This window comes from Cardiocondyla obscurior, linkage group LG05 (genome assembly GCF_019399895.1).
Source record: "Cardiocondyla obscurior isolate alpha-2009 linkage group LG05, Cobs3.1, whole genome shotgun sequence".
Classification (NCBI taxonomy): Eukaryota; Metazoa; Arthropoda; class Insecta; order Hymenoptera; family Formicidae; genus Cardiocondyla; species Cardiocondyla obscurior.
In genome coordinates, this window is record NC_091868.1 from 5276700 (window position 1) to 5286910 (window position 10211).

General features: G+C 43.8%; 1 protein-coding gene across 6 annotated transcripts in view; it reads right to left on the reverse strand.

Annotated features, from left to right (window-relative positions):
* The window catches only part of Siz (Brefeldin-resistant Arf-GEF family protein schizo), a 39761-nt gene that overhangs the window by 2277 nt on the left and 27273 nt on the right, over positions 1–10211 (reverse strand). For 3 of the 6 annotated variants that reach the window (XM_070656914.1, XM_070656913.1, XM_070656918.1), the window contains exons 2-8: positions 3059–3424; positions 2623–2898; positions 2269–2536; positions 1768–2124; positions 1265–1641; positions 476–1131; positions 42–383 (exon numbers count right to left, since the gene is read on the reverse strand). In XM_070656914.1, coding sequence (XP_070513015.1) covers positions 42–383; positions 476–1131; positions 1265–1641; positions 1768–2124; positions 2269–2536; positions 2623–2898; positions 3059–3424 — 2642 coding nt within the window. Of the gene's footprint in view, positions 1–41; positions 384–475; positions 1132–1264; positions 1642–1767; positions 2125–2268; positions 2537–2622; positions 2899–3058; positions 3425–8205; positions 8596–10211 lie in introns of all 6 variants that reach the window. The other 3 variants (XM_070656917.1, XM_070656916.1, XM_070656915.1) reach the window with 2 other exon arrangements.

Here is a 10211-nt window from a genome sequence, read left to right on the forward strand (position 1 = left end):
TGAAAATAAAAATAGAAAGATATATATTTCTTTTTACTTACACTGCTCGTGGATGTCCAAAAGAGAATTACTAAGGGCGGAACGTTTCAATTGCGGATCGACATCGACCGTTTCTACTCTGTCGGAACAAGTTCCGGGACAAGGACATATTTCCACATCGGCGACGCCGGAATCTCTATTTTCCGCACCGCCTCGCGCGCCTCTGCTGCTTTTTTGTCTCTCTAATTCAGTTTCGATACGCAAAGTTTCCATTTCGTCCATCTCGCTAATGGATTCTCTAAGGTCTTCCACAAATTTACACCTGTCATGCTCATTTCGAGCATTAAATGTGACTAGAACTTTTCCATCGACACGTTGAGAGAGTCTTATACCGTATGGATAATCTGCAAAAAAAAAAAAAATAATAATAAATAAATAAATCTTACATCAATATTTTAATATATTTAAAAACTTATTTTATTGTTGAATTACTTACGGGGAACCTCAAATAAAGTGACTACCATGCCGCAAAGTGTAAAGCTCTGTCTGAAAGTGTAAGTAACACTGTTTTTTTTCTTGCTGAGGATCTTCGTAACAACAAGCAAGTCGTTAAAGAGGAAAACCTCTCTCTGATGAACGCCGGGTCTTTCTTTCTTATGGATGTCTGGTATTTCGTAGAGTCTGCAGTAACACACCAATCTTCTATGTGGCAGCGCCATGTTTGGCTTCTTTCCAACAATAGTCGCTTGGACCTTCATTACTTGCGAAACGTGATCAGAGCCAGGCTTGAATTCGTTATCTTTTACTCGCTCGTAAATGCCAACTAGAATATCTCGATCTATGTCACCGCAATCGTCAATTCCTCGAAGATTCTTTATGAAATCCTCGATTCTCATTCTACGTTCAGGCTTTAAGTTCGGTGTATGCAAATCTGTATTAAGCATAATAATAGCAAAGGCCAGGACAAAAACAGTATCTGCCGACCGCAGCCTCGATATTACATCATGATTGCATTGGCAGTAACGTTGACTAAAAACTTCCATCAACCGCTCAATTTTCTGAGCTTCGCCAGGCATTCTGAAATAGGCTTGAAATTTTCGCAAAGCAACATCGACTTGCATTCCAGAGAGATCTAACTCTTGAGAAAAACATCTGTAAATTATAACGGTTAAAAATAAATAAATATATAATTAATAATAAATTTATTTTTTATTAAATTCGTTCTTTCTGTTTTTAATATTAATTAAAATAAAATATTTACTATTAAATACATTAAGTTACTCACTCAAGTACTGCCATGTTAAAAGTATTCTGCAAATTTCCGAGATACTCTCCTATCATCTGTTTAGATAATCCTTTTCGACTGATCAAGAATCTGGCAACTCCTTGCGGACTATTCTCCAAAAATCCACGTCTAATGAGGTAACTTATTCCTCTTTCTGGTTTTTTATTGAAAAGATTTAGGCCGACCCTGTACTGTCGCTTCCTCACTGTCTCGGATACCTTGTAACTCGTTTGAGTTGGCAGATTCTCTGTATGATCCATCAGGGGGAGTTGATAACCAGAGCTGGCATGTGAGTGACCGAGGTCCTTTACGTTAGTGGCCATTGTCGTCGTGTCCGTGGTATGACTCGCACATTCCTGGTGCTCCGGCGAACTTGACTGATTTCACAACCAGAACGATTCCGTTAACACTTTTCGCTTACGTCCTCAAGAAATTGCCGTTACGTACAACAAGCGCAAATATAACACAAAAATATATGAAGAAGAAAAAAAATCTATACTCACAATCCCCTTGTGTTTCCAAACAGGTGATCCTCTTTGAGCATCACCCTCGGAGCTCTCGCAGTTGGTAGAATCGCTGCCGGAACTCTGCACCGAACTTAGACTTCCGTTCTCCACGCTCTTACTGAGACCATTGTGTCGAGGTTCCATGGATCTGGAGGTGATGGAGGACGTTCTTTTCGGCACCTCCGGCGGAACCTTCTTGTTGGAGCTTCTCGTTCTACCAGGACCAAGCTGGTTGGCATTATTCCAATTTTGCGATATCGTCGTTTGCAGATTGTGCGGCGTTGACGGTGACGTACACGGTGTTCGCAGCAAATCTCTTGGCGGGGTCTCCTGTCTCAAGCCGCACAAGGCTTCCTGTATTAAAATAGAAATCGTGTTTTTCAGATAAAAATCAAACGAGACTGTTGTAAGAAATTGTTATCTCATTCATTTTACAAAATTATCGAGCAAACTGCATCCTGTGGCAACTAATATGCCGTTACGCTTATCGATACTCACCTGTGGATTGTAGTAATGAATGCTGGAGCCGCTCTCCTGGGAGCTCGACTCCCAACAGGGACTCGGTGGTAATTGCTGATGTCGGTTGCACGGGCTGGGCGCCAGCGAAGGCGTATGTCTACCGCTTTGATGCAAATTGTGATTCGTGTGTTGATGGCCGCTGATGATCTGAACCTCGCATCTACCGCTCTGACTCCTCGGTATAGGCGACTGCGAGTTGTCCACGTGCCGCCTCTCCCTGAGAGACATGCTTCGGATCGGCATCGGTCTGTTAGATTCGTAGTCAATATAGCGCGATTTTAAGCTTTTTAACAAAAAGTATCGCGCGCGAAAAAAAAACATTGTTTTAATTACCTGTTAGCGGACTGCGCCTGCTGAATGTATATCTGACTGTGATAGACCATTCTCTCGTGATCGTTAAGATTGCGATCCGTCGCCGCTTCTTGGAGCTTCCTGCTCAATCGCTTCTCCGCCTTGGCCATTGCCGTGATCGCCGCGAATTTCTTCAATAACGTGTACCTTCGAAAGGCACGCTGAATCGTCAGCGCTGCGTTCCGCGCCTTCACGCCGCCGTATTTCCGCTCCAGCATCTCGATCTGCTTGTCGAGCAAATCCTGCGACAGCTCATACCTGTACAGAACAAGATTACGCAATTTTTAACATCTGACTCGCTCTCCTGACCGTGATCCTCGATTTTTTTATCTTCCGCGCGCGAATAAACCCGTTAGAACCTCGCGTATCCGTTGTTCGTTCGTGATCGCGAAAAAGAACGTATAAGACTACGACTTACGCGGTCTGCAGCCGACACCGCTTTAGCACGTCGCCGTTGCGGACCGTGCCCTTCTTGACGTGGTTCTGCTGATACCCGGAGGACTGCGGTTGCCCGCCGAAGCCCTGCACCATGGTACCGTAGCTCTGCGGCTGCGAGTAGCCCGTTGCGTTGTGCGAAAAGACCTGCACGCTTGCAGCAGGATACGGAGGCCCGTGCGCATAATTCTGGCTCTGCATGTAGGACTGTCCGGTAATGTAAGACGTCGTCGACAGGGACGTCTGGCTACCGGACGACGAGTACATCCCGTGCATGTTGTTACCGTGGATCTGGTTAGCGGCAGTGCTGCTGTGAGACGTCAAGGGTCTCTCCACCTTCGTCGGGAAGCTGCGAAAAATAAATTTGTATACAATTAATTACCGCCCAACATCACATTTGCGAGACATTAACTTTCTAAGCAGCTAACAATTTCTATATCTCTTAAAATGCATTTTTCATAATGTATTAAAAAACTTGATAAAAAAAATACGGCAGAATTCTTAAAATAAGCAACGTTATGGACTAAAAATTTCTTTTTTTTTTATTAACTTTTCTAGAAAATATAACTTCGAATAAAGAAGTTTTATTTAAATTTAGCTCTTCGTCCTTTCGACGGTGCTATTAATTTAGAAGACTGCTCGGACAAAGAAACACTGTACGGGTAGGATCTCGTACGGGTATAATTAAAATCAGATAAACGACATCGCCTTATTCGCGACCGCAACGCCAGGTGCTTTTAGTTATTAGACAAACGCGTATATTTCCACGCGACTCGCAGAAGCAAGGAAGACGCACCCCTTGAAATAATAAGCGCAAGTGATCATCTTGCTGCCGTGGACTCGGACAATTTTCCACGTGTATCAAATTGCACGATCTATCTTCGTCTATGATGCGATGTGGTTGCGTGCCACGGACACGTCCTCGATGTACGGTTCGCTCTTGCGCGCAATTACACCACGCGATCACGCCGCGAAACCGTTCCCTGCTGCTCTCGCGAGGAACGAAGGTGCGCTCCACGCGTGTCGACCACCTCGAACGCCGAAGACGGACTGCGGATGGAAGAGGCCGAAGAGGCAGCTGGTGCTCACAAGGCACGCTTTTTCGGACCATCGGGACAAGAAATCCCTGAAAGGATTTCAGATCGAGGGCGAGGGGCACGAGTCTCCCCCTCCTCCCCCTTGGGACACACAAAGGTGCGCATTACGTGCCCGGAGATATACGGGCAAACGTATCCTCGCCGGTGTGCATCTGGCAGGTGCACGCGACGGTCGCAGCATCGACAGCAGCGTGTGCCTGGCCGTGACACTCAACCTTCCGTAGCAAAGAACGTTCCTTACGCAATGCGCGTCAATTAAATGACTTACGTAAAGATCCGTCATAACTTGCTAAGCAAATGAACGCGGGGCTTGTGACAAATGCTCGGGTGAGGAAACGCCGAGCGACTGTGACCGAGAGTTCCAAAGAGTGACTCACGAGACGGTGTCGGGTCTCGAAGTTCGAAAAAGCCGTAGACTTCCTCCATCAGGTAAATTCGAAATAAAATGTTGCGGTAATACGCAGATACGGTGATGAAATACATTTGCGTGGTCTGGAAGAAGCCGCATCGGTAGACAATTAAAATTGGAACGCGGTTGAGAAATCGATGGCACCGCTTCGTTATAAAATGTGCATCGCTCTCGTAAGCCGGACCGTATTTCTCGACCGTAATCAGTGCGTGTACCATTAAACGTTATACGATAATGTAGTTGAGCAATACAAATGCGGCATCTTAATAATACAAAGATAACGCAAAGGCAACGTAACCGGGTGTGTAAGAGTCGTTTCTTAAATCGACGGAAGTTTAAATCGTAAAAATTAAGTATTTAACATCACAATCACTCTTTTTTTTTTTATTTTTTTTTTTTTTGTAACAGGATTATATGTATTAGTATAGCTGAGCACTCTTTTAAATTCAGCACAAAGTTCAGAAACTTCAAATATTACGTATGCCGCGCGAGAGTAAAGTTGTGCGCCTCTTCGGGCACAAAGGAAGGAAGGAATAAATTCAGAAAGCGTATCAGCATAATTTTTCAGAAGGAATATTTAACGTCGTTATCGCTGGTAGAATAAATATCATTACACGTCGAATTTTTTTTTATACGATCAATTTTGAAACCCGAATGTAAACATTGGAAAGTGGCCGGAAACATCTCTACTTCCGGAAAAAGAGCGTAAACGATGGACGTAACGTCGAAACCTTCCGGGAGAAGGAACAATGTCCAACGTTGCGATCGCGAGTAAAGCGAATCGTTTCTTTAGCCACCGCATTTTTATAAATCGATTTGAAGCCCGAGAACTTTTTAGGGCGAAAGAACGTCGGCAAGCTCCGCAGGGGCAAACACGCTGCCCGAAGAATCGAGTAGAGATCCTGCGCGTAAAGGGAAATAAACGCAAAGGACGACGATGGAGCCTCCCCAGAGAAGGAAGAGAAGGTGGAGGAACATCTGCTCCATCGTCGGCTGCCCGTAGCTCGCGTGCCATAACGCGCGCGTGCTATCCGAAGAGTCTCCCCGACACGGCTTCGCAGAAGCGGCACGGGACCCTATCCGCCTGCCTTGCCGTGCCCCGACAAGCACCTGGCTCGATGTTTTTTCTTCGAGGAAGATACCACGGGCGGCCAAATGCACGACTGGCTTCTTTCTGCCCCCCTTTTTTTTTTTTTTTTTTCAAGAGGTGCTTCTCGACGGTGCTTCCTAGTTCTCATTTTACTCTGACTCGAGACCAGATTGTGCTTTAAGAAAATGTTCGATTGTTTAAAAAGCTCGTTCAAATATATCTTTTCCCCTTGGATTACTCTTAAAGTTAAAATGCCATTAAAAAGTGCTTTGAAAAACAAATATTCTGCGAAAGTAACGTAATACAACAATGTAATGAGATAAAATGAGAACCGCCGTACCAACGTCAATTTTAAATAAACCGGAGAAATTACGTTTCCTTCGTGAGTATATTTAATACAAAATCTTATTCATATTTTGTACGTATGAACGTAATATTGCACGGCATTTTACTTCGAACTTTTAATAATAATGATTACGCCGGGGACTCCATATTCATACAACGTAATTTTGTATGAAATGCACGGAATGTTTAATTCGCCAGATCTATAAATGCAATTGCATAAGACAGCGTTGCAAGTATCCGTATAAATGCACGAGTTACGTGAGAGAATGTCGCAATATTCATGCACCGCGCACGTGATACGTAAATTAAGGATTATCGGTGCCATCTCTGACGTGATAACGATACAACGCACTTACAATTTAATCAAGTTTCACCGTTGAAAGCAATAGACACGTAGCATCTCGTTAGCTTCTTAACATGTAACTTGATATATCCTCGTACATGCAAACGTCCTTTGTTCTAGTAGAGAGGAGAATTGAATTACCGTGTAGCGATAGCTTACGTTCATTACCATTGGCCTAAATGCGCACAATATAAGCCATTTGCATATTGCGAACTCCCTAGGCGGATGATGCATTAGTCATATCACCCTCGCTTTGTGAATTAACTGTATTAATTGCGCGATGCACATACGTGCGTAAAAGAAAAAAAAAATATATATATATATATGTACTTTCCTACATATGTACGTGAAAGAAATGTGAAAATACGAGCGTAAGATGAAAATGCCTCGTATTATGAATTATTCAATTGCGGAGCTTTAAAGCGTAGGCGATGACAGTTTGATAAAAGCTCTCGCACGATCAATTACGATGTGGAAATCAGCTGACAGCTCATTTCCACAAAGCGACTCTTGGCGAGCGTTTAAGGACGCTTTTGCTCCACTTGCGCGACGCCTCAGCAGATGCAGATGCACGGTGGATTTGCGCAAGTGTCCATCGCTCCTGTCAATTACGTCTAACGTCGTCTATTCACAGCTTGCGGTTGTGCAGCACTTTGTCCGAGTAATACTAATAAACACCGCAGCGCAAACTCACGCAAAAATTACCCCGAGTTCTTAAACCCCCCATACGTGTGACAAGACAAGATATAAGCGTCCTCTCGATACGTGCGTCAGTGCCTTCCGATATTACGGTGCCTTCTTCTCAGACGTTTTGCAAAAATAGTTTTTAAAACGTAAATCAAAAAAAAATATATAAAGATACATAAAAAAAAAAATAACGGTACAATATATCACTAGCTGCATGCCGTTAATTTTTCGGTGCGGGTTTCTGGTACCGAAGGGAAGTTGAGTTGTCAGGCAAGTGTGCTATATGAGGTGTGTCTCGCGGAGAAAGAGTTTACGTACGCGGCGTCTCGAATTCGTTACGGAAATTATTAAAGCCTGTTCCATTATCGCAACCAGTGCGCGCGCGGCGGCGGTGCTGCTTGCGAGCCGCCGTGGACTAATTATCATCGAGCAATTAACAACCGTTGATTGCCATTACCGGCGTGGGTGCGCGAGCGCGCACGCTTGCGCGAGCATCGAGCGATCCTACCTTCTACCTGAAATAATTTTGCTCTCTACCGGCGAGCATGTGCGTGCCGTTCGTGTATGCGGCGTGTTTACGACGGTCTATCAGTGTGCTGGAGAGGAAGAGGCGAGGAGATGATGCCGCTTTAGAGAGATTACGTTTCCTCCCTCCACTATGATAATTACATTCGTGCGAATCTCGTCAAGATAGCACCGGTAGGGATGTTGGCACCGCTGATGCAGTTTCCTTTTCTTCAATAGAATTTTCCTTCATTTAACATACATATCTCTGCGCTTCTGCAGATTACGATATACTTAATAAAATTACATAAACCTTGCAGATTTCACGAAAAAGATATCGGGTAAAAGTATCGGAAGGCACGACCGATAAACAAAATGTAATTGAAGCGTTATCTTATTGACGCGTCTCGCACACGCGTGCTTACAAAATGAGAATGATACCCCGACGATGCTTTATCATACTTTACGTTTTAAAAAGTATGCTCGAAACTCGAAAAATATTTAGCAACCTAAATAGAAAAGCTCCGATCAGGTATCGCATTTTATTCTTGCCGTTCGGTTCAATCAAATAATATGTTGATAACGGTCATCCGTCGTCATCCGCTTCGATGGATCGTTAGCGAGTTTCGGTGAAATAGAAATAATAAATAAGTACCGATTGATGAACGACGTCGGCGTGGAGTAACCCAACTGAAGACGCGACCTGACGACCCTCTCCTGAACGGTCACCATCCTCGAGCTTCGCGAACTTTGGTGCACTCTGGTGGTTCGTATCACTTGATAGCATTGGTGTTGAGTTTGAGGTGAACATACCGTCACCCTGTCACTGCGTGGCTCGATCATCGTGTTTGCGATCATCACTGTTCGTCACGAAAATGTTCACCGTTCCGGGGTGCGAGTCCCGATTTGATTCGAGCCCATCGCTCTTTCCACAGTTCGTATTCTTAACACAATTCGCAAATAATATTCGCGATTTACCGCAGTATTCTTTGGCTAACTGGCAGGAATCACGTTAGAGAAAAGATACGCTTGGTATCCAACGGACCTAAATCCGATTAAAACAGAAACCCGTTATATCTCGGTCGATTGTGGCACGAATTAAGGAAGATTCTCGACGTTGATACATTATTCCGTTGCATTTGCTTGAAATTATTGCAATCAACTAGGAAATGTGAAATAATATCGGGGACGGTGTTAGTGACAGATAATTCCTCGTAATGAGTTAAACTCATTTGTGCTTCGTCGCCTGCATTTAGGTCAGCGAGTTAATAATTTATCAAGACGCATATCTTTTGAGTTCGATCATTAGCGGGTAATAATTCCTGGAATTTAAATTTGATTTTCAGGCGCGGAGATCACCTTAAAATTCTATTTTGATTTCAACTTCGCGTTTGACACTAAGTAATTGGGTTAACTATTGCCGAGCTACTCTCGGCGGCGATCAATAGTGCCGTTTTCACTCGTTCGCCTTTTCCGGTTGATTCACGGACAATCGTTAAAACTTTCTAACGATACTCGATTAATATGCGTAACAGCAAGTATATCAGCACAATATCCACGTGCAATATATTTATCAATAATCTCTCTTTAATGAAAGTACATTTACGTGTCAAGTCTGAGTGAAGCCTTAATATCATGTGTGCATGTATACGTGTGCGTACACCTAGGTAATTAAGTGTATACGTTTCCGTTCTTCTCTTTATTTTTCAATATTCACGCAGAAGACGTATTTATTACATATTCATGTATTTTTCCAGAATACCTCATCAGCACGTGTCTAAGTATCCCTTTTGAATATTCAACGAAGGCGAAATAGAGCTACGTTCAAACATAAAAAAAAAAATTTAGCGCCAAAGACGCCTTTAATAAATTAAAAAAAAAGAAAAGAAATACGAATATTTTCGTTAAATTTTATCTATGTATTAGATATTTTTTTAACGACGTTATATAACGAGAAGACAGATATTCGACATTGCAACGTTCTATTACGCATTTCTATTACGTTTCTATTACGCGGTTAACATTTTCATTTGCAATGAAGTGTGTGAACAATCGCACAATTGTCACGAATAACAACACTTGTTGTTCGGTACGCAACGCTGAAATCCGATTGGCAGAACGGTAGTGTTCGCGGAATCGAGGTGAGGTGAAGTTTTCGCGAGATTAACGCGCAATTAGTAGTTTATGACCGATGCGACGTGCGCGTCGATGGATACCGTTTGCCGTTCGTCTTTCTTTACGTCCGTATCGAGGACGCACGTACGAAAAAGTCAAAGGCGGCGAATAATAATGAGCGCAGAAATCCTTCGTGCAAACGAGACCGCACGTGAAACGTTTTTAACGGCGTGACATACAGCGAAATAAGTCCTTTGCGACGCGACTCTCGAAAACCTCCGCGCGCGGCGCATACTCGTCCCACAACTCGTTAACGCGAGATCCACTTTGCACTCTTTCGCGCGGCGCAAAACCCGTCTCTCAGCCGCCTCGCTTGGGGTTGCCAAGTAGACAAGCGCGACGAAATTGATCGAATTAATTCAACGACCGAAAATGGCGGAACTGCACACCGGATGTGCCCACCGAATTGATCCAAAGAGGCGAGCGGCGAGGCTCGTCAAACCCGCCCGATCGATTAGAAATTCCGCTCACCCGAAGGTGAATCAA